The 24,560-nt window shown below is 42.8% G+C and overlaps 2 protein-coding genes across 5 annotated transcripts in view; both read left to right on the forward strand.

The window, feature by feature from the left end:
• Window positions 1-10,335, forward strand: part of grb10b (growth factor receptor-bound protein 10b) — a 52,403-nt gene extending 42,068 nt beyond the window's left edge. For 3 of the 4 annotated variants that reach the window (XM_057045780.1, XM_057045782.1, XM_057045783.1), the window contains 11 exons: window positions 2,413-2,528; window positions 2,864-2,938; window positions 4,157-4,294; window positions 4,609-4,719; window positions 4,875-4,973; window positions 5,083-5,160; window positions 5,500-5,616; window positions 5,791-5,857; window positions 5,936-6,023; window positions 6,122-6,215; window positions 6,428-10,335. In XM_057045780.1, the coding sequence (XP_056901760.1) occupies window positions 2,413-2,528; window positions 2,864-2,938; window positions 4,157-4,294; window positions 4,609-4,719; window positions 4,875-4,973; window positions 5,083-5,160; window positions 5,500-5,616; window positions 5,791-5,857; window positions 5,936-6,023; window positions 6,122-6,215; window positions 6,428-6,574 (1,130 nt within the window). In that variant the 3' untranslated portion in view covers window positions 6,575-10,335. The remainder of the gene's footprint in view (window positions 1-2,412; window positions 2,529-2,863; window positions 2,939-4,156; window positions 4,295-4,608; window positions 4,720-4,874; window positions 4,974-5,082; window positions 5,161-5,499; window positions 5,617-5,790; window positions 5,858-5,935; window positions 6,024-6,121; window positions 6,216-6,427) is intronic. The other variant, XM_057045781.1, reaches the window with a different exon arrangement.
• Window positions 10,336-12,407: 2,072 nt separating this feature from the next.
• Window positions 12,408-22,333, forward strand: ddc (dopa decarboxylase). Its single transcript, XM_057045710.1, has 14 exons — window positions 12,408-12,567; window positions 13,849-14,056; window positions 14,157-14,270; window positions 14,353-14,472; window positions 16,128-16,262; window positions 16,669-16,812; window positions 16,944-17,010; window positions 17,230-17,324; window positions 18,498-18,565; window positions 19,010-19,086; window positions 19,706-19,725; window positions 19,826-19,924; window positions 21,027-21,128; window positions 21,293-22,333. The coding sequence occupies exons 1-14, from the start codon at window positions 12,452-12,454 to the stop codon at window positions 21,503-21,505; spliced, it is 1,578 nt and encodes a 525-aa protein (XP_056901690.1). The 5' UTR covers window positions 12,408-12,451; the 3' UTR covers window positions 21,506-22,333.
• The last annotated feature ends 2,227 nt before the right edge of the window (window positions 22,334-24,560 follow it).

The raw sequence follows: 24,560 nt of genomic DNA on the forward strand, positions 1-24,560 counted from the left end.
ATAGGCGGCAGGGAGTGTCACATAAGGCAAACGGCATCACTTGTCATAAATAACTGGGATGAATCCCAGACAGTTTTTATGACAGTTTTCTTCTTTTGTCTTATGTGGACTGACATATGTTATCTGTTATTAAGTGAACTGGGACAGTTATCACTGGCAACATGATATAAAGGTTAAAGTGTCTCACTGAAGGCTGTCAAGCCTCATTTGTTTGACTCGCTTATCTTTTTTGATATTATATCATATCAAGGGTGCAGGTTGGAGGCCCGCAGAAGTGAATGTGAATGGTTATTGATTAAGAGAGATCACAAAGCCAACCTTGGCTCTTCTTTGTGTCAGAGAGGATTTAATGTTGTGAATTCAGTCATTCACCTGGATGATCGGTGAGGATTTGAAAGGGCTGTTAAGACTAGAAATGATGACAGAATGGAGATTGGGGAATAATAAGATGAAATGGGTGAGAATCACAATGTAGAGCGGTGTGCTTTTTCAAATTGAAGTCACAGATCTAATATTCTTTGACAGGTCATTACCAGTTCCAGCGGTTGCATGGGGTGCAGCAGTCTGCGAGCAGATTCAAACTTTTGCATTTGACAAATTGGGAAGAACAGCAGTGTCGCACGCTGAGCCTTGCACACAATCAACAAAAGATACTAGAACGCTCTGTTTCCGTGTTCCTTAGAACCAAATGGGGCATTAAACTAACACAGCTCAAGCAGCAAATTTGAACTTGGTGTTCCATTATCAAAGCAGAGAGCTGATGGGGTGAATTTATGTTCAGCTTGGGGGGAGTTAAAGCCAGATGAACGAAACCCGGACCTCTGATTATAAAGCACTTAGGTTAGACAACTTGAGCCTTTGCTCGTGTCTGTATAGTTTCACATGAGCACTTAAATATAGCTGCCGCTCAGACACGCTGCAGACACGTGACAGAAAGCACATCAAACTCTTTAAGCAGCCAAATGTGTAAATATAGTATTGCCAAAGTTTAGCCCATCATAAAGACCATGATGCTGTCATGTGAGGAAACTGTAAGCCAGCGCATTGCGTTATTAATGCAGCGGCTGTGTTGCAAGCACGTATTTCACCATTGATCATAATCCATCCAGATTTCTCATCAGGACTGTCAACACGGCGCCGCCAAATATGGCCCCATTGATTTTTTATTTTTTTTGTAAATGACATCACTGTTGGCTCGGGGCGTGCTGTTCTATTCCAGCCTGAATGTATGTGCACAACGTGTTCTTCACACTGCCCCAATGAAGGAACCGTCCATTTGTCATTGAGATGCAATAACCATCTGACTGTGGGTGTGTTTTAGATCTGTGCCTATGTTCACTTGCATCTAAAAACACGTCAAATCTTTAGGCTTCATTACATCTTTATACTTACTTTACTTTGCGCGTCTACCTGATGTGTCCATTTTGGCCAAGCCTTTTTTTAAAAATTTGTACAAGGCAGTAAAATGTTCATATTTTAAAAAGAAGTGTGAACTCTTTGGCTAAGATTTGCTGTTTGTAGTGCGCGGCGATGAGTTGTTGCGTGAGTGAGGAGTTCGTGCACACGCGTCTGCGCTGCACATGTGCGCGTCGTGATGCTCTATTCCTGCACGTGTGGTTGGGCGATGCAGACAGACCATAAACAATGGTGTATTTGTTTGAATAGGCTTATTCCAGGGACCGCTTTTGGTCTTTCCTTAATGACTAAAATGGCCCTTTGAATTAAGACTGACCTCTGCTTGTCATGGCGGAAAGGTTAACAACCCTGGGACAGTGAGGTAGTGTTGAGGGTGAATCACTCCATGACCATTAGTGACTCATCGGGGAGGTGGGACTGGAAGGAAGAGTCGTGACAGCCCTTCAGTGATTGTCATTTTAAAAAATAAAAAATTGGGGGAATGTTAAAAAAAAAAGGTACTGCAGACCAAAAGATAGTGTTACCAAAGTTAGGTTCAACAATTTTGAGAAAATCCTCATGTTTTACTGGGGACGTGACACTGGGCTGTTGCAATGGTCTGAGTCATGGCTGAGCGTCACAGGATATATAAATCACAGGGGCCTCAGTCCACATTCCTGCGAGGACACACTCGGAATAAGCCCCTTTTTTGCCGTGAAAATAAAAAGCCTGGGTATCATAGCCATACCATGCATACCATAGCATAGATGAGCAGAAACCATTAAAAGGAAACATTCTCTGAGACATCTGGCTGAGTCAATTAACGACCATTTATTCCTAAACGTGGCACCGTACTCAGAACAGAAACAAGGTCATACTTTTGTACTTTACGCCGCTGTTAAATGATCCTTTCAGCCCAGAGAACGTGACAATATTGGTATTTTTATTGTTGCTTAAAAATATTATTGAAGAACATGTCAAAATTTTTGGAATTACTCACCGCTGGTCTCTCCTCAGAACGCTGTCTGGAAGAGCACGAGCTGGTGGTTCAGGTGCAGGCGTCCATGAACAGCGACAGCAGATTCCTCTTCAGGAAGAACTATGCCAAATATGAATTCTTCAGAAACCCGCTGGTAATTGCTTTTTTTTTGTGCGTGTGCCTGTTTCTCTACTTCCCCATTTCAAAACCATGTCACATTTCTTGTTTATTTCATTTGATGTGTGTAAGTTACGCTTGCTTGGATTGTTTGGATTGTTCTCGGTGTTGTCTGTGACAAAGCGTCACTTCATGCCTTTAATCTGGTGAAGTATTTTGACTGGCGACCGCACTAATGAGATTCGCATGACATTTCTTTTTTTGTCACATTTTCCAACACTGTAATTGTTGTCACAGTGGTTGATATTTTCTGTCTGTCTGCATGCCTCCTCCTACCTCCTTCTCCTCCTCCTCTTCCTGTTCTCCAACCAGACATTTTTCCCAGAGCACATGGTTGCATGGTGCCAGGAAAGCAGTCGCACGATTCCACCGTCTCAGCTCCTTCAGGTACGTGCAGCACGCATTAGCCAGCTCCCGCCTTTCGCATCAGATTTTTGCACCCCTACACCCGAACCTGATACACTTCACCTCTGACCCCGAGGCGGCGCGCCGTGTCAGAGCCTTCCGTGATAACTACTGTTTATCTCACGCTGACACACGACTGTCTGCACCACACACGCCACAAGCTCACACCTGTGATAGATAGATAGATAGTTGGAATGAGGTTTTACATTACCATAAATTCACACACGAACAAAAAAAAGCCTGCTGGAGATTTGTTGTCAAAGGTCTGAGGACTTAAACGCATCGTGCTTCTCTCCTGCATTAATAATAGAGCTGTCAGACGAACAGCAACGCATGGAATCCGCCCCTCCACCTCCCACAAAGCTTTTAACTCCCGTGTCAATCACATCGACGATACACTCCGAACACGCAGGAGCCAGTCATGTGTTACAGGTTGTGATCTGGGGTGGTCCAGTCGGAGATAGTTTCTGACCCCGGCTCAACAAGGTGTTCCTGATATTTTCAGTTGCCCAGGAACCATTGGTGTGCAGCGTCAGGGGGAGGAAAAAGCTCTCCAATTGTATCCTCCGTGCGAGCGTGTGTGCGCCGCAGATGTTCGGAAAAATGCTCACGCGTGAGGCCCGTTGTAGAACATTTCCTAAACACTGGGAAACACGAGCATTCAATATTGAGGAATCCTCTGGAAATGTTTACCTTCTAGCAACACGCCACAGATTCCGAATCAGCTGTAATAACTTTACCTGCCAGTTTTGATGTGAAATTTTAGGAAACCAGGAAACCACAAACACCAATACTCCAGAGACCCACAATTTATTGTTTTTTCCCTCCACAAGAAAGGCTCCATGTTTTTGCTTAACGTATGTGACAGATTTGTCCGAACAGACTCATTTCTATGTTGATGCATCAAGTGTAAATATCTGATGTGCATTCTTTTTGCCCTTTATGAGCTCACAACCAGCACTCTTAGAGTCCTTTTTTTCTGTAATTTTGGTTGCTGGCTCAAGCTCCGCAAATTCAAGCCTTCTTATCCCCGACACCAGAGCAACGTTCTGCGGTCTGCCATCGATGCCCACATGACTCCGTGTTGTTTGCCCAAAAGCAATAGCCTCCTGTCTGCGGCTGCTGATGTGATCCTCTTTTTTAAAACATTATCGGCTGAACAGCAGAACTAACGTCTTTCTCTCCCCATTTCTGTTGCAGAACTTTCTAGCTAGCACTAGCTGTCCAGAGATCCAGGGCTATCTCTATGTAAAGGAGTTGGGAAGGAAGTCGTGGAAGAAAGTTTACATGTTTCTGCGGCGCTCGGGTCTCTACTGCTCCACTAAAGGGACTTCAAAGGTACAAGCAACTCGCTCTTTTCATCTCCAGCGGGCTGAATTAATTTAATTCCAACATTCTTTTGGTTTTATCTTCATAATTAGACTAAATATTTATCATTTTAAACGACACTCTCATCCTAGATCCCATTTTATTCCAATGGCAAGGTTAATATTTGAGATTAAACATGATTATGATCTCTGCCGAACATGCAGAGAGGGATCCCTTTATTGATGTGCCCTCTCTGCATGCATCCCCGCCTGTCAGCACCCCCCCCCCCCCCCAGGCCGTTTTTCTCTTTGATGTTCTGACCTATTAATTAATTCTGTCTCCAGGAGCCCAGACATCTACAGTTAGTGGCAGACCTTGAAGACAGCAACATCTTCACTGTTATCACGGGCAAAAAGCAGCACGGTGCACCCACAGACTACGGCTTCTGCGTCAAGGTGAGGTTCTGACAGATGAGGATGAGTTGGAGCTGAATAAATGCCGTAATCATCGACCAGCTGAGTCCCTGCGTTGTAGTGGCATCGATTTCTAATATTGACGAGGCACTGCGGTCGCCATTATTAATTATCTCTGTTTTATTTTTGATTCTCAGCCTAATAAAGGTCGGGGGGAGATGAAGGAGCTGCGGATGTTCTGTGCCGAGGACGAACAAGGCAGGACTTGTTGGATGACGGCTTTCCGGCTCTTTAAGGTGCTCTTTCTTCTTAAGTGCAACGCTGCAGGGTTCAGGGCATCTTTTTTTTTTAATTCAATCTGTGAACAGTGTTGTTTAACACGCACTGTCCGCTTGTGTGTTCCAGTACGGGATTGTATTGTACCAGAATTACAAGATTCCACAGCAGAGAAAAACACTACTATCACACTTTTCAGCACCTGTGGTGAGTTTGACTTTGTCAAGTTTCGGATGACTAAATCTTCACCATTAAGTGTGTTTGAACACGTACCAAGAAAAGTAGCAAAAGCACAAAATGATAAGAATTCTTAAAATTCTTTCTTTAAAAGCAGTGCTTCAAGGCTGCCCCCTGGTGGTAGGCACCAGTGTAGCTGACAAACGTTTCCCATATTTTAGACACCTAATTGATCGTTTCTGTTGTATTTCTTACTTATATCACACAGGATTCGCGTGTCAACCGTCTTTCTTGTCTGTGTGATCGGTGCCGTGCGGCAGCTGTTGACAGGTGTCGACTTTTATAACTCGATATTCTTCCTCCCCGTAGCGGAGCGTGTCAGAGAACTCCCTCGTGGCAATGGACTTCTCAGGGCGGATAGGCAGAGTGATTGACAATCCCGTAGAAGCCCAGAGTGCTGCCATGGAGGAAGGACACGCATGGCGGGTGAGACACAGCCCCAGTTTGTCAGTCACTGCCTTTAACATTGCCAGAAGATCAACTTGTCTAGAGCTATCAGAAGCGTGCCTGTTTGTATCTTTCATCAAAAAAGAGGTTTTTATTGACCACTGACCTGTACTAATCACTGTTTTTTATTCATCTTTTTGACATCTCTCTCAGAAGAGGAGTCAAAGAATGAACATTTTAGGCTCCCACAGTCCACTTCACCACTCTTCGTTAAACTCAGGTAAATCCAGAGGCGATCGGATCGACACATTTGTTGGTTTTAAAGTCCGCTTTTTAAGCATGTTTGGTCTCTCCGCAGTCATCCATATAGCTCAGCTGTGGTTCCATGGCAGGATATCCAGAGAAGAATCCCATCGCATCATCCACCAGCAGGGGCAAGTAGACGGGTACGTTTTTCTGTCCGCTGAACATGAAGAAAATTCAAGAAGAGGTTTTCTTTCTCTCCGTTTTTTCTTACATCACACTGCTCTCTCTTGTCACGCAGGTTGTTTCTCGTGAGAGTCAGTCAGAGTAACCCCAAGGCATTTGTGCTAACATTGTGCCATCATCAGAAAATCAAACATTTCCAGATACTACCGGTACGGACTTTCTTGTGTTTAATTATTATTAGACTTATCACTGTCACACTGAGACAGCAGACTAAAGGTCACCTAAAATTGTAAAAAGGATAGCAGTGTTAGCGCACAGGTCATTTTTAGAAGTAACCGCATGGGTAAAATTGGTCACATTCTCCTCTTTTTCTTCCGCTGCATGTGCACGCTCTCTCGCCTGCGTCCGCTGATGCCTGCAGTGTGAAGAAGACGGCCAGGTCTTCTTCAGCCTTGACGACGGCGCCACCAAATTTACCGACCTGATTCAGCTGGTGGAGTTCTACCAGCTCAACAGAGGAGTGCTGCCTTGTAAACTCAAACACCCGTGCACCGCTGTGGCCTTATGACACCCCCCCTCCCCGATCACTCGACCTGACTCTATCTGAAAGAACCTTAGTGTCGGTTGGCTCTTTTTGTTAGTACCTTTACGAAAAGCTGTTGAATTGACTGAATTGAATCGTTGTTTTTATATTGCCGCGAGTCCTCTGGAGACTGCTGGCTTCATGGATTCCTTTTGTGTTCAAACGGATGTTTCGAGGAGTCCGATGCACAAGCCGCTGACAAGTTCCTGCAGTCAAGAACATTAGATAAAATAAAAAACAAAACAAAATAATACACTGCCGTAAGAAATGATGCTGTTGCAAAATCTTCCGCAATCGCGCTGCCCACAGTCACCAGAAGGCTTGGACACAGGGTGCAGCCTTCTCTCTCTTCAGCTGGACAATCATGTGGCTGCCTCTGCTCCCTGAGAACAGTCATTTCATTCAGACTCCATCACACGTACTCCAGACGGGCGGGAGTTAATTATCTCTTTAGCTTTGCACTCATCAAACTGGGAATGGCTTTGCACGGTGCGTGGCTCCTCCACTGTTCCATCCTCTGCCGCCCTCTAGCGGCAGTGACGCGTAAGGACGTCAATGAGATTCTGAGCGTTTTGAACGCTCAGACGTCAAGTCTGCTTCCCAGTCGATGGATTTTCAGATCAACGTGGAGAAAACGGTATAGGAAAAATGTGGAATTGTTTTCTGGAAGCAATGTTTGTATTTATTTTTTTAACAGTAGACAAAATCTGCATTGTCCACTTACACAGACTCTCAGAGTTCGGTCATTTTTGAACACACAGGGTTACGTTCATTGCAACTATGTATTTCGTTGTTTATATTTTCTGCTCATTATTCACATAAGCTAAAATAAGATAAGTCAGACTTCTTTTTTTTCTCTTGAACACTTTATTTCAGGACTGGTGGTTCCCATGCAAAGTCTACAAACCAATAAGCCAGGATCAAATCAAGGTGTCATTCAGGGTAAATCTTGCTTTGGTCATAGCAAAGTGGAAAAGAGAGACAAGCTAAATAACTCTGGGGGAAAGTGAAGCCATAGGCAGTAAATCACTGCAGGGAGCTGGACCTGCTGCAAAACATCCAATGGGCCAACAGCAGAGAGTAGCTTTTTACTCTATTATGAATATTAAATCAACTTGCTACAAAAATAAAAGGACAACCACTAGCTTTTCAAGAAAGTAGTTGTGAGACGAACCCAGGAGTCCTGTGGGAAACCTTTCTTTACTTCTTTTCAGTCTCCCCACCCTTTTCACAAATTGCCTCATACAGTATTTGTTAGTTCAGGACATGTGGTTTAGGACAGTGCCCTCCGGCTCCACACGGACGATAGACTCAGCATTACATTCCATATATCGTGGCCTTTAACTATCTGGGAATGCTTGTGAACCGTTAGCATCGCATACACAGCATACCCAACAGGACAGATTAGCCTTCGCTTCTACTTCCCAACACGCTTCCCATCATCTTGTCGCACTTTCTTTTGCCTACAGTTATTGAAAAGACGCATGTCAAACAGGAGCGCAAGAGAATCCAAATGTCAAAAGTACCCTTTCATTACTTTAATCCTCCTGATTCTGACCAGCCATAATGAGAGTGTTGAATGGAAACCTGAATCTGGGTTCGAGTGCACTGAAAACATCCGACCTTTGCCTCCTAATGTGCACAATCAGCAGAAATCAGCTGTTTGCCGATCTCAGACGGTGAATAAGAATCCGTGGAGAACTAATAAATGAAATTAACAACACGTTGGGAATTATTTCTGATGAAGGTAACCAACCCTTCTGCTCTTTTTGACTCATCCCTTTCTAAAGTTATTGTCCAGTCTCTGATGGCGGCTCTGGCTCGGTCAGCTGGAGGTTTTAATTCCGGTAGTCCTAACCTTTTAACAGCCATGACTAATTTACATGCAGGTTGTCTTAAAGTACCTTGACCTTCCAAGCTGCAGAAAAGCTGCACTGTTTTGACTCTCTACGCACGGTCCTCCATTATTTATCTAAGATGCAATGACTCAATCAGCTTTTTAAAGTATCGTTGCATCAAAATGTATTTATTTATCTGGAAAACTGAGTACTTGAAAATGTTAGGTTTTATTTCTCTGCGCTGTTCTGTGCTGTTTTCTTTTGTCATGACCATGAAATGATTGACCAGTTGAATTATTATTGCTGTAATGACACAATAACAACCGAATGATGTATGTTGTGATTTTTTTTCCCCCTCTGACTTCAAACACAGTTTTGTCATTACCAACCATTTGTTATGAAGTGATGTTTTGAACCACACTGGCTCCTGGGGTGTTAGCGGTGTCGATAGAGGGGGGGGGCATGCGGAATGTTGTGACATTTTAGTGGCAGAAAATTACCAAGAGTTCCAGTAAACATGAACATTTCTTTAAAAATGACTCTCCTCTGTCGATCTGCTAAAAAAAAGCTATTTTTGCATTTCCAACTATGTTATTATATTTAAAATCACAACCACAGATGTTTTGCTTAAATTCTGCTTAAAACAGTCTATATATTGAAATAATTTACTCTGTTTTCTAAACAGGATCATTTAAAATAAATTTAAAATGTGAGAATTATTCCTAAATCTCAACAGTGGAGAGAAAAAGGCAGGTTGATCTCATCAGTTCCATTATTTGGGGGTCATTTGTGTCATGTTTGGGATTTCTGTCACTGAGGAACCAGGTGGGTTGTTTTGCTCTTCCTTCTGCTAGGCTGAGATTCAGTCTATTCCCTCTGCAGTCCCAACAGTGCATCACTTTCAGTGCTAAAGGCAGGAAGTCAAATCAGGAAGTGGTAGAAGTCAGGAGAGCTCTTTGGTTCAGCCACGTTTTTGCTCTTAATAGAAATGAATGTAACTGGGTTGCTCAGGGTTGACTTGGCGTGTTTAAAAACTACTGCTCCATCGGTCCTTTTAGGAGTTTTATGTACAAGATGGCGATTTGACTATATTTTCTTCGTGATGTGCACCATTGGTCTGCTAATTGTGATTACTTGAAGCAAAATTAAGTAGATCAAGTAGAATTATCAGTGCTATTAAGACTATTGTTTACACTGTTTGTTAATTTAAAAAGAAAAATAGGCAACAGTAGTTAATTCATAAAAACAATCTCAGAGTTCATATCATATTAGGTGTGTTTTCTTTTTTACAAAATAAGCACCAGATATTCACATTTCCTAAAGATTAAATCAAACCCCTATCAGTCATTTAAAGAAAGTGCAGTGTCAGCTGTTGCCTTCGATGGTTTCTGTATCTATGAAAAGGACAAGAAACAGGTCTTTTACTGGGACAACGTAAGGGAAGGCTGTCATTTTTATTAAAAGTGTACTCAAACCTTTCATTAATGACTGCACGTCATATGATTCTGAGACCGAAGGCTCAGGTTCACAATTCAAGTTTACTTTCAGACAAAAGAGGCCCCGATCCTGCAATGATTATGATCTTGACTGTCGTGCATTTTCATATCACTGTCATTGTGCAAAATACCATGGCTGTTAGAAATGAGTACAGTACAGTACACTATATATATATATATATATATATATATATATATATATATATATATATATATATATATATTCCCCATATTCAGGGAATGCCACAAAGAAAACAAACTCTTTGTAGTAAGAGAGAGCTCCTGTATTCAATGTGTTTTGCTTCAGTCTGTAAATAATTGTAACCTTTTCAGGTATTTTTGTACAAATAAGGGACTGATATATTCTGTTTATTGTAATTAGAATAAAACATTAATTCATTGATATAAAATACATGTGTGCCCTCCTTGACGCAAACGTGTCACTATTGCGTGTGTTTGCTTGGTTGTCCACTAGGTGGCGCAACACCACAAGAAGGACATTCAATTCAATTGCACTCAACGGCTGATCGCTGCAAGCTGTTAGTTAACCTTTAAATATTGACTATCTATCTATCTATCTATCTATCTATCTATCTATCTATCTATCGATCGATCGATCGATCGATCGATCGCTACTACTTTTTGAACTATTTGTATTCCAGCACCAGAAAGAAAACCTTTCTTACCTCACCTAAACTCTTGTGAACATGCTGTTTGTTTAGGTATATGTTTTCTGGTTGGTAGGCTGAACAAATACCGGTACACTAATTTGAACACAAATGATCGCTCACAGTGTAAAGAGGCAAATAGACAGACCTGGAGACAAACGCCACACAAATGAACTTCAACCAAAATGCAAAGTTCTTTAAAAATGCCTTAAGGGAAATGATTTAAGGCTAATTTTGTTTTTCTGTCCTGCCCCAAATAATCTTTATTTTCCCTTCAGAACATGAGCATACCTTAAAACTTCTATCTCAACTTTTCCTTTAGCAGCCGTAAAATAATTTGACAAAATATCCTTCAAAGTATTATTTTGTACCTGCTACATAGTAACCACTAAAACTGCTTTCCACTTGCAAAGTGAAGTAGTGAGAATGGTTTGGCTGGTCCGCACAACTTTTGTACAATGATGTGTGTGTGTGTGTGTGTGTGTGTGTGTGTGTGTGTGTGTCTGTGTGTGTGTGTGTGTGTGTGTGTCTCTGTGTGTGTGTGTGTATGGGTGTGTGTGCGTGTGTGTCTGTGTGTGTGTGTGTGCTAAATAGAAACTGAGAAGAACAGAGGGAGACAGAGATAGTCTGATTTGCAGACAGAAAGGCAGAGGTGTCAAACTCAAATACCCAGTGGGCCAAAATTCAAAACTGGGATAAAGTCACGGGCCAACATTGACATTTATTGAAAAAAATCTTCCTCCAGCTAACACAGAACCTTCTGATATATATGGACCCAAACTAGTTTTGCTCAACAACTGAACATGGAACAAGCAAAGCTTAACACAATACAATATATAATTTATTACTGCACACATGCAAAATCGAAATTCAAATTTTAAAAATAACATATCACTGGCATTCATTTCTTTTATTTTCAGCCTTCTGCATTCAATTTCAATAGTAATCTTTTGCCATTGTAAGTAACTTTTCATCTCTTCTACTTTCTGGCACCTTTCAGTCATTTCCAGGTGTTTGAACTTGTCTTGGTCTGTCTTTTACATATCTAAACAGATATTCTGCCTCCTACCTGTTCAGAAAGGTCCTATTTTCTGCCTTTCTTTTTACCATTTTTCAGAGGGGTTAGTGCGATGCCAGAATGAGCATTAGCATATAAGGTCGCTTTGACGACTTCCTCTCTCTTGGTGGTTGGCAAGCCACAAATTGGTGCATTACCACCACCAACTGATGTGGAGTGTGGATTTTAACACAGGAGAGCATTCTGGTATTTGTAATATTAGCACATGCACTTTAAGAGATAATACTGGCGGGCCAGCTCTAGTAGTCAATTGGTATTGCTTCACGGGCCAAATATAATCACATTGCGGGCCAAATTTGGCCCACGGGCCAGAGTTTGACACCTATGCCTTAAGGCGTCCCAGCTACCTAAGCATTGTTGCAGTCCGTGTGCACCCTTTCATGGTGATGATATTCTCTGATCAACGTGGCCTCCGGTAGAAGGAGAATGTGTCTGGTCTCAAACCAAAAATACTTCAGAAATGGTTTGAGGAAGACATAAACTGCTTTGTTGACCTGCCCTTCAAATTCCGCTGCTGCATTTAATCATCGTAAGAGTCAAAATTAAGATGTTTGATATGATACAACCCTCTATTATAAATGCGGGATCATCAAAGCTGCATGTACTGACCCAAACCGCTAGAGGGCACTGTCTGCATTTGGAGAACAACGTTTACAATAATCTAAACTGGTTATGAGCCTGAGAAACAGTGTGTCTTGTATTTGCACAAGACCTGCTCCCATTGGCTGGCTCCAGGGGGGGTTGGTGGTGTGCGGGCGTCTATGGAAAGATAAAAGGAGCAAATGTCGCTTGTCCTCCCCACACATGCACTCAAACGCACCACGTGCCGTTTGCGTTTGGACACCAAAGGAGAGCATCCAGCGTCCAAGCGCGTCCACTGGAGCTGTCTCCCTGAAATGTGAGTATCACACACACACACACACACACACACACACACACACACACACACACACACACGCACACACACACACACACACACACACACACACACACACACACACAACCATAATCCTATTTGAGATGAGGATAAGGGCTTTGTTTCTTAATGAGGGCAGTGGATTTTTAAAACCTCTGCATTGCATTTGTGCATTTTGTGTTGGAGTGCAACAGGTTCTTTCTTGAGTGTCTGGGTGCTTCACTGTCTGTCCTAACCAAGATTTCAGAATGTCCCTCATCGAGGAAAACTAAAGATTGATGACAGGATTGTTGGAACATGAGTTTGAGAACATTCATTTGTTTGAAAAAGAACTTCCATACGAAACACCCATACAAGCAGACTTAAGGTAAGAGGTGATCACACTTTTCAGCTCAGGCGACAGAGGAGTGAAAGTAAACCAGGCTGTGATCAGCTTAATGTGTTGTTAACAAGGTCATAGGCTCATACATACATGTGAAGTATATAAACTCTGTCAAGGAGTATGGCTTACATTCTGTGTTTGAGGGTGCGGCCGTGCTGTAAACTGTTTACTGCAACACTATGACTCGTCTTTAGTGTCAAAGACAAAATATATATCACCATATCATTTATTTCATTTAGTTGTTGGTTTTTTTTGAGACCACAGTGATCTTTCTGTAATTTACCTAAAATATTGGAGGCACGAATTTTACGGAATGTATCCCACAAAAACAGGCTCCATCCGTGACTATATCAAAACGTCAGAGCGTCTGTTGTCATTTTACCCCACCACAAAAAGAAATAAAAACAACACAATTCGTAAAGCAATCATTCAAAAGTTTAAGAGGATTACTGGTGACATTATGCATAAACATAAGAGTGGCAGTGGCAACTTTCTATTCTTAAACACACCTGCTTGGATCCGTTTCTCAGTGCAGGGTCATGTATCATTATACTGTATACTGCCAATACATAAACACGAAAATGAAGGTACTATAGACACAATTTTCAAACCTTGCAGGTTATTTGCAAACAATTTTAGTTTCAATTTGCGAAAACGGCTGAATTCATGTGCTAATATGTACAAATGCGTAGACAAATATGCACAAATATGCATTTACAGATCACGGACGTTAGAATTAGACCTGCAGCGGTTGCTGAGTGTGAAATAATTGAGCACTTTAAGCGTTTTTGTCACATGTACACATTTTTATTGGGGCAATAAACAAAGTTCACTTGTTAACCATTATCTTACCTAGGGGACATTAACTGCTTCTTTTCTAGCGGCAGGATGGACGTGGCAGAGTTCCGTCGCAGAGGGAAGGAGATGGTGGACTATATCGCAGACTACCTGGAGAACATAGAACAGCGTCCAGTCTACCCAGATGTGGAACCGGGTTATCTGCGCAATCTGATCCCCTCCGAGGCCCCAGTGGAGCCCGAAGATTACAACGACATCATTAAAGACGTGGAAAGGGTCATCATGCCGGGGGTGAGGTCGACAGTGTTCCTGTTGTTGCACACTTGGCTTGAGTTTTTTTTAAATGGAAATTGTGTAAAGGTGCTTTGATATGAATTCCATTTGGTTCCAGATCACCCACTGGCACAGTCCACACTTCTACGCCTACTTTGCAGCTGCTTCGTCTTACCCAGCCATGTTGGCCGACATGCTGTGCGGAGCTATTGGGTGTATCGGCTTCTCTTGGGTAACAGAGCCTTTTTTTTTCCTGAAGGCAAATCTTTGTTTAAGTGGGAATATTTGACATTTGTTTTTGTGTCTGTCTCAAGGCTGCCAGTCCGGCCTGCACAGAGCTGGAGACAGTGATGCTGGATTGGCTGGGGAAGATGCTGAAACTGCCGGAGTGTTTTATAGCCGGCACCAGTGGTCGCGGTGGAGGTGTCATTCAGGTAATCTCATTCTCGCTCAGGTAATCTCGTTTTGGTGATGGTGCGTTTTGCACCTCCGTTGCCTCTTCTGCAGCATCAACGCTCGGGCAGTTAGACAAAACAAACCCAACCCGACCTTTTGCTACAGATCTTTAACTGCCCAATATTTAAAATGTGTCCCAGTCACGTCTGTGCTGTTACTCAGATAAAACTCAGATATGATTAAGGCAACTTTGTAACAATCACATGCTCAATGCTGCGATTAGATTCCGGTTTGTCCTTCACAATTTATTGACTGGTCATCTTTGGCTTCCGGCTCTGCAGCAGTAGAAAATTATCGGTAAATTGCCTTTTGATGCGTCATCCCCAGGAAAAAAATACGCATCGAAAGCGTTGGGATTGTTCCGTGCATGAAGAGGCTCGGCGTCGGTTTAGCAAGCGTTCATCAGACCCTCGTCGGCAGAGGATGCTGCTCGCTGGAGCATGAGAGCGCACCCTGATGACAGATCATTTCATACCTCCTCTATTGTGTCCACCTGAGTGCACGGACGTGTTTTTTTGTGCGTGGGTGCTCCTGTTTTTGTTCCCAGTACTTCCACTCTGCTTTTTTAATGCAGCGTACCAGCTCACTATGGCAACGGGTAGGGGTCTTCTCGTTGTAGCAGTGCTAATGAGTGGTGTGAGGGCACATTGTCAGTGCATTATTATAAACCTGAAAACAATATAAAGGGCCAGTGCGACGGCCTCAAAAGGAACTGGATGAGTTAATATGTTGAAATGCAGTTTATTCTTAGCGTGAGAAGCCTTGTGAGTCACCATCACATAGATCAACGTTTTAATTTACTTTGCATATTAGGTTTATTTGGCTCCTTTTTAAAAGGCTCCCCTTCTAAAAGGAAGTCGTAGCTGTCCATTTTTCTCACAAGTTCTAAACCTGTTTGATGTCTGTGTTTATTTTTGGTGTTTTTTTTAAAAGCACTTTCCAAGTAGCTCCAGGCTGACATGGCCTGTGGCGCGTGTCATCGCTCATTTCAATATTGGTTTAGTCCTTAGAACACCAGGTAATTATTGCTGAATCTTTTCTTGCTTTTGTTGTTTCTGGAGGATGATCCAACAGATGAAGGGTCAAATAGTCAGTCAGTATCCAGTACTTATCCTCTGTAACAAGTTTCTTACAGGCTTAATATTAAATGGAATTAGTGTGTGCCTGCACTGCTTCTGATTGTGTGTAGTAGTTTGCCATTAACACCCTTGATTCGGACCTTTTGTGGGTCTGCATGAGTGATTTGTGCTTATTGATTGAACATTTTGATCATTTTGTTGATTTTGTGCGCTGGTGCCACGAGACAGCGCAGGTGACACACACCTCATTATCTACAGAACCCTCATAGAGCCACAGGGGTTAATCGTGAATCCCGAAAACCTTTTTAAAATACGATGCCTTGCATCCTCTTTACGAGGCTGCGTGACAAGCCTCGACATGAAGTTTGCAGGTTTTGTATAAATAACACAGTGTTTATGCTGCAGAACCGCTCGCTGGAAGATGATTTACTCTGTCAGTTTGTCCTCCATATTGTCGTCACGCTTTGCCCAGTTTTTCCATTTAAATCATGTGACAACCACATGTTGGCATGATTTCGCAGCTGTGTAACTTGTTCCGTCTTTCTTTACGTCAGGGCACAGCCAGTGAGGCCACCCTGATAGCCCTGCTCGCCGCCCGCTGCAAAGTGATCAATCGGATGCGGGCGTCGAACCCTCAACTGTCAGAGAGCGAAATCTTCTCCAAGTTGGTGTCCTACACATCCATATACGTAAGCACTCAAAATTCACGTCTCTACATTTTGATGATGTATTTGAAGGTTGTTCCTTGTTTTTTTAGTTTAGCCATAAACTCTAAGTCACAAACTGGTGACCTTGTTGAATCATTCAAGATTAGATTGTTATAGTTTAGGACGGAGGGCCAATGAGGTAGCAGCGCGCTGTGATCTGGTTTAATACCAGACTGACTATGTGATTGGGTTAGGGAATAGCCTGGGGGCCACACGGACCTTTAAAGCATTCACATGACCTGCTGATCATGTCTGACGCAAGCGAAGATCTTTGTCAGCTGGGCATTAAAATACAAACGAGCGGGAACCAGCTACCTTGCGTGCATCGCTGTATCCTTTCTGATAAACAATTCAGTGACGTTTCACGCTTTTGCTCCCGGTCTCGCAGTCTCATTCCTCCGTGGAACGTGCTGCTCTGATTGGAGGAGTCACAATGAAGAAGGTTTCCACCGACAAGAATTTCGCTGTGAGGGGAGAGACGCTGAAAAAGATGATAGAGGAGGACAAAGCGGCTGGACTCATCCCTTTTTTTGTAAGCCAAAAATCCCTGCTTCCCGTCTGATGGCCACAGATCAACAGCCAGTACATTCTTTGTATAATGCCACATCTGTGAGCTCTTACTCATTCACATGCCACAGTGACCTGAGGGCTTGTGTCTTGCAGGTCTGCGCCACCCTCGGCACCACTCCATCGTGCGCATTTGATCGCATCACTGAGCTGGGGCCCATATGTGAGTCGACAATAGCAGTAATTTCATCTTTCAGTCATACAGTGGGAGGATTTTATCACCTGTGGATACGTCACCCCCCCCCCCCACACACACACACATAAACACACACACACACACCAGACACACACACCAGACACACACCTCACCTCTCCCAGTCAAAGTCACGATGTCAAGGCGACCGTTTGACAGCTGTCCGTGTCTGTTTCTTGTCTTTTCCAGGTAACGAGGAAAACATTTGGATGCACATCGATGCGGCGTATGCAGGGAGCGCATTCATCTGCCCTGAATTCAGACCCTTGCTGAACGGCATCGAGGTGGGTTCAAACATTTACAATGCAACCGCTTTAATCTTTCAACACTTTGGCCAGCATCAAGCGTGGCCCAAAAATTGGCGCTCCTGCAGATTCAATATTTTTCAAGGACACGGCAGCCCGTTTCCATTAAATTGGTTGTGAAATATCTATCATAACATCTGCACAGTGATTATATCCAGCTGCTTTATTCCTCTCTGAAAATGGCATAACGTGAATGTCAAGGAGGAAGCACGCAAGAGTGAGTAATAGGCCAAACAATCGGCTTTAGTGCAGGAGCATCAATCTGGCGTTTGAAGCAGCCCTGGCAGCTGTGCAGAGACGCAGAGATAAGGACAGAGTAATTTCCTGAGGCAGCGTTAGACCTTTATATATCAGTGTTTATTAGACACACGAGTTCAAACAATGTTGGTGGGGAGATGGAGGAGGAGACCTTGCTGTAGAAGAACCAGCCGGGGTTTCATCCCTGTCTCCTCCCGGTTGATACGGCAGACGCAGACACGACGCTCAGAAATCCACAATACACACATTTTTGTTGCTGTCGTTAGCTTTGTGTTGATTGTAGTGGTTTCTATTGCAGCTGGAATGTGTTAGGTTATGATCAAGAAAAAGTTCATTTAATAAATGATTGAAATAAGTGAAAATGGTCCTTCAAGGGGGATGCCAGGCTTTTAGGATGAGGTTGCAACCCCTTGGTTGCTAGGATATGAGTGACTGTGAATCAGACCGCCAGTCCCCTTTAAATCGGTCAGCATGGCAACTGTCACCCTCTATCCCTCTCTCTCTCCCTCTCCCTCTCTTTCTCTTTCTCCCCCCTCCCTTATAGTTGGTGTTATTGCATTTGTGGATGCAGAAAAAAAGGATATTGCATTGATAGAAAACAGAAAGATCAGGACAGATTAGGAGAGGTTTGCCTCCCGCTAAATGAACCCTGGTGGGAAATGGTTACTCTCCTCCTCCTCCTCCTCCTCCTCCTCCTCCTTCAAACTCTTTTGCATTTCAAATAAATACTGCTCGCTTCACACCTCTGGCTCAGTCTGAGACTATGATAAATAGTAATATGTGGGAGCTCTCTGACATTAGATTAAAATATGTCAAACTTTGCATTCGTACTTTTTGTTTGCCTTTATTTTGTGAGTTGGTTTATTTGCTCACAGTTTATTCTCTGATCTTTAGTTTGCAGACTCCTTTAACTTCAACCCTCACAAATGGCTTTTGATCAACTTTGACTGCTCTGCAATGTGGTGAGTATATTGTGCCTCCCTGCACCATTATCAGTGGGTTACAGTGGATTATATATCCAGGGGCAAAAATACACTTTGAGGGACCACCTGCATCTCGTGTTTGCTAAATTTACCTTTGTCGCATCTGACTGAATGACATCCCTCCACACCACAATCATCTGTGCAGTAAAAATAGAATAGTTCCTCACACCTGCCTGTCCTGTCAGCACTAGATGGAAACAAAAATGTCTAGAACGTTGCTCTGCACTAAAAATAGAGTTCATCAAGCGTTTTCCAGCATGTTTGCCTTTGTCTGCCTTTTCCACCTTGATAGCTGCCTTTGAGATACAACAGAGGTGCTCACAGTTCAGACAGTATGGTGGACCTGCAGACCCACAGTTTGATCACTCATTTGTGGGTGCGAGTGTGTGAAGAGTTTGTAAAGACTTGGATTTGATCCAACAGGGTGAAAAACAGAGCAGACCTCATTGGAGCCTTCAACGTGGACCCACTGTATCTGAAGCATGAAAACCAGGAGTCAGGTAAAACACCTATGGAGTCTCCGGGAACCCACATAAGCCTGGCTCATAATTGCACATCTTTAATAAAGGGACTGAGGAGCAGGTCAGGGCCTGAACAGCCCCTGAAAAATAATATTTAAAGCTCTGACTGATGATGTCCTAAAAGATCTCCAGATGTACAATAACAGACCAGCTATGATCTCAGAGCTGAACTATACTGAGTAGTTGATCTTTCCCTCACATGTGTTGGAGGACGTGGTTCCAGGCTACAGATGGGCTCAGATCAGCACTATAATTTATCAGACAGAAAGATAGAAAGACAAGCAGTTGCCTCCCACCAGAGGAGACACCTTACAGAGGCTTCTACTCATACAATCTGGGCTCTTCAATCTAATTAGTGGTTATCAGCACTAGCTAGCAACACGGGTGTGCAATCAACAGGGATGAGCTGTCTGTAGCCAGTGGGGCTGTTTGGATTGAGGGTGCATGACAGCAACACAGAATACAATAGTTTTTGTAGTTGATGTGTTTGTTCAGTTTCAATGCTGAAAGCTGGAATATCTTTAAGACAGCTGCTTAGAAATGAAATGCAATGCATGCCACTCTCATTTTTAGCTAATTTCTGACCATTTTTTCCCAGGTCTGGTCACAGATTATAGGGTAAGTGATGTCATTTGTTACCATGTTTCCTCATGGACCAATAAAACGTCTCACCTGTAGAGGCTGCAGATGGTCACCCTTTTCCTCCTTTGTCCTGCAGCACTGGCAGATTCCACTGGGAAGACGATTCCGCTCCTTAAAAATGTGGTTCGTCTTCCGGACATATGGGATCCAAGGGCTGCAGACCTACATACGCAAGGTAGGAGACAGATAATCGCTTACACCTCATTCAAGTCATTTCAGTTCAGCTATAAGATCTCTGTCCGCAGTGCATAGTATGTGTGTTTTTTCTGAGCTTTTATTTTCCAAATCCTGGCAATTTACTTCATATTCATTTTATTTAATAGTGGGTTTTTTTTGTTTTGGATTGATATATCTGACCCATCTCCGTTTCCTTAAAAGGGTCCAGCAAAAGAAAAAAAGAAAATATAAAATATGAAACTACTACCAACTGCATATTGATCTTTATAGTAAATGCCACCCCTCCTGCCTTTCCTCCACCTTGTGATGCATCACCCCAGCTAATCCGTCTTACCACATAAGTCCCTCATCTCTGCCTCCATCAGCACATCCTGTCACTCACGTATGACGTGTGCGTCGTACCCGTCTCTAACCCACGCCCATCTTTTTTTCTTTACCCCTTAATGCACGCCTGTCTCCTTCCTCCAGTCTGCTGCCAATCAGACGAGTCTGTTTTGTGTTCATTCTTCACATTAAATGAAGCAGAAGCGCCATATCCCCTGACAGACTGCTGTCCACTAATATCTCACAGAAAATGGAGAGGAGAGGAGAGGAGAGGAGAGGAGAGGAGAGGAGAGGAGAGGAGAGGAGAGGAGAGGAGAGGAGAGGAGAGGAGAGAGGAGAGGAGGAGAGGAGAGGAGAGGTTGATCTTTTGTTGATGTTCTTTATTTAAAAGATAACATGGGCCATAGCTGGAATTACACTAAAAAATATTAATTATTTAGTTTTTATTAATTTAAGATATTTTTAAAATTGATTTTAACAGTAAATTGCAGCTTTCAGTTCAAAGATTATTAAACACGGTGAGAAAACCACGGATGCGTCTGAATGACTAGGTTCGAACGAATTGGTATAATATCGCCATCTATTGGTCAAATTAACAATTACAAGTGATCGTGTTTGTACTCATACAGATTGTTTTTTTTTCCCCTCAAGAAATACTTGATACTTAATGTCCTCTCTGACATCTACACACAAGGGGAAAACGACTGAGAGAACACAATAAACGAATATAAAATGCAATCATCATCCGATTCAGGGCACAATCTTTTGTCTTGTAGCACGTGAGCCTGGCCAAGGAGTTTGAGAAAATGGTGCTGGCAGATGAGAACTTTGAGATCTGTGCGGAGGTCATCATGGGACTGGTCTGTTTCAGACTCAAGGTAACAGCATGCACTAGAGTTATCTGCCTACTGCAGGTATGAAACTACCACAGTAGAAGAATCCTAAATATAAACATAATTAAAAGTTTCTAGAAGCGTAGGAACAACACGCAACCAGATGCATCAAATATTTAAACAAATGGGACTGCACTTTCTTCCAACAGGGCTCCAACGAGATAAACCAAAAACTGCTGGACAGGATCACCAAGCTAAGGGAGATCCACCTGGTGCCTTGCCAGCTCGAGGAACGCTTCATCCTGCGCTTCGCCATCTGCGCACGCACCACCGAGTTACGTCACATCCAGCGAGCGTGGAGCCACATCAAGAAGCTGGCCTACGAGATCCTGCAGGAATCCAGTCACTGCCTGAAAGGCTGAGAAACGCACATGTGTCTGAATTCTAATAGTGGGAGGGGAAAAAACAAACCTGAGTTGCAGGTGTAAAATTTAAAAGGGAATGAAAAATTGGCCACTGACCTTTGTCTCGCAGTGTCAACGGAGTGTGTAACTGTCATGCTGGTGTGTCTCGTCGCTGCTGCTTCTGTGTCTTCTTTGCATAAAAATGCACCATTTTTGGATCTTCAGGTGGAATTCTATTTGCTTGGGGTAAAATATATTATTATATAATATCTCTTCCGGTTCTTCAATGAATGTATCTTGTATTTGTGAGTCAACGTCGATGAGTCCAAACGTGTGTATTTCTGTGAATGTGCATATGGAGAAATCGACTGGTTGGTTTCCGGGAAACGCTGTGTGGGGGGTTTAGGGTCTGTTGCAATTACTTTTAAATGTGTTCTGAGCTCTTATTGATGTGAAACTCAAATGGCCTGTCTTAGAGTGTTGCACAAGACAATCACCATAGTAACACCTTAAGTGATCAATTCGCTTGAGCTGAATGAAAAAAACTTTCACTTGTGCAGACAGACAGCAGCATGATTCACCAGTATAAATGGTTATTTGGCGCCTAAAGCTCTCTTCTAGGTTAGCACTGTTTGTGCCATCTGGATCTGTAAAATTATTATTTTTATTTAGTATAACAATAGTAATAATAATTCTTATTTCAGATAGTTGCCTAAATTGAACTACTTCAGTCTTTTATTTTTTAAATCCTATTTTCCTTTATATCATTCTCACCAATGCAGTCTTTGATTGCCATTGATCATGTTTTTAATCTAATTTCTGCAAATTAAAAATGAATGCCAAGAACTTTTTTGCCAGTATATTCCTGTGGACACGCAGTAATAGAGATGTTGGGACCCTCCAGAAGGACTGCAGCCTGATGCCTGAGGACAAAATTGAGCTTGATATGAAAAAAAAAAAAACAAGACAGAATTTTTATTCCCATGTGACAGTTATGTTAATTTGTGGGCAGATTAGACTAATCTCCAAAGAAGACTTCTGATGAGGAAAATGGGGACATGGAGGCGGACCCCTATTTAGTGTAATTCTTGTTGGTGAAATTATATATTTGTAGAATTCACTCATTTATTCACTTAAACTGTTCATTGAGGCTGGAAACATAATGTATCTATATTAGCTGCCTTTCTTGCTAATGCTAACATTCTCATGTTCTTTCAGATTTCATCACATGTTTACATAAAGCACACATTGAATTTTGACCCACAGTTAACTCCATATATACAGTAGATTATATAGAAAAACACTGTTTGTGGTCTCAGACTTTTTTCCAGCCTCAACCACATCCTGGATGGCTGAAAATCTATGCAGACATAATTTTTATCTGAAAGCACCATTATGACCAGATGCAGTCGGGCCTGCAGGCGTTTTTTAAAAATAGTAAATCAAACGTTTTGTGAAATTAGTTAAGTTATATACAAGTTATATTTTTATCTCACTCTATAATGTTACGCAACCATATGATATTACAGCATGAAATATGAAAGAGGAGCTGCACTCTTCTTACTCCATGCATTTGCCTTAGTCATCAGCCAGTAGGAACTTATGGTTTTGTTTGTTTTTAAGTGTAACTGTGTAACTCTTAAGTGTAACGTTTAACTTGATCTTGGATAGGACAAAATCTTAGCGCACAGCCTCATAATATAACAGAACTGGGGTGTGCAGAATAAGACTATTGTGGGAAACATTTACAACAAAAATTTGATAAAAATGCGTCTCTTCCAGAGTGCGAGTTGGCAGAGACTTTGAGACCAGATGTCCGTACAGATGTAACTCTGCCCATTCCTGCTCTCACATTCCCGAATAAAATAAATCAAGCAATAATCCAAAAAAGGGATTAAGCCTAACCATTACCTAATATCGATGATACAATGCTTTCAAGTGCGGATCACTTTTAATCTTTAATCTCAGCGAACCAAATTAAACTTTATTTTCCATTAATCGTTTATTAATTCAGTTCATAAAGCACAATCAATATATTGCTAATGGGCAACGTCCTGCGCGCACACATGACGTCAGCGGCGCTCCTGCGCGCACATGGGGCCTCCTGTCATTCTGAGGTTTCAGTCGGACGCCTGAGAGTTCCACTTGGGAGACATCAGGGCGAAAACATCGCAGTCTGGCAGCTATTAACTCGTAAGTGAATCTGAAGTCACAACTACACTTAAGACCTCGGCGATCGTGTTACAGCTCACAGTTCTATTAGGATAAGTGTTTCCTCCGTCAGGGTTCAATAGATGCGCGTTGTTCCTCAGCCTCGATATGCACGAGGACAGAGTTGGGCGTGTTGCCTCATTCCTGGACTGAGGTCTCACTTATGGCTGCAGATTAGTCTTTGTATGTTGGTGAAAGAGGTGAAAGAAAAGCCCATCCATCCATCCATCCATCCATCCATTCACCCATCCGTCCATTCATCCATCCATCCATCCATCCATCCGTGCATCCATCTGTCCATTCATCCATCCGTCCATTCATCCATCCATCCATCCATCCATCCATCCATCCATTCACCCATCCATCCATCCATCCATCCATCCATCATCCATCCATCCATCCATCCATCCATCCATCCATCCATCCATCCATTCACCCATCCATCCATCCATCCATCCGTCCGTCCATTCATCCATCCATCCGTCCGTCCATTCATCCATCCATCCGTCCATTCATCCATCCATCCGTGCATCATCTGTCCATTCACCCATCCATCCATCCGTGCATCCATCTGTCCATTCATCCATCCGTCCATTCATCCATCCATCCGTCCATTCATCCATCCATCCGTGCATCCATCTGTCCATTCATCCATCCATCCATTCATCCATCCGTCCGTCCATTCACCCATCCATCCATCCGTTCATTCATCATTCATCCACCCATCCATTCGTCTATCCATTCATCCATCCATCCATCCGTCCATTCATCCATCCGTCTATCCATTCATCCATCCGTGCATTCATCCATCCATCCGTGCATTCATCCATCCATCCGTCTATCCATTCATCCATCCGTGCAT

This window comes from Takifugu flavidus, chromosome 10 (genome assembly GCF_003711565.1).
Source record: "Takifugu flavidus isolate HTHZ2018 chromosome 10, ASM371156v2, whole genome shotgun sequence".
Taxonomy (NCBI): Eukaryota; Metazoa; Chordata; class Actinopteri; order Tetraodontiformes; family Tetraodontidae; genus Takifugu; species Takifugu flavidus.

Coding starts and splice junctions, on each gene's coding strand:
- ddc (XM_057045710.1), top strand. CDS start 12,452: ATGTCGCTTGTCCTCCCCACACATGCACTCAAACGCACCACGTGCCGT. Junction 14,271..14,352: donor GGTGTATCGGCTTCTCTTGG/GTAACAGAGCCT, acceptor GTCTGTCTCAAG/GCTGCCAGTCCGGCCTGCAC. Junction 19,087..19,705: donor GCATGAAAACCAGGAGTCAG/GTAAAACACCTA, acceptor ATTTTTTCCCAG/GTCTGGTCACAGATTATAGG.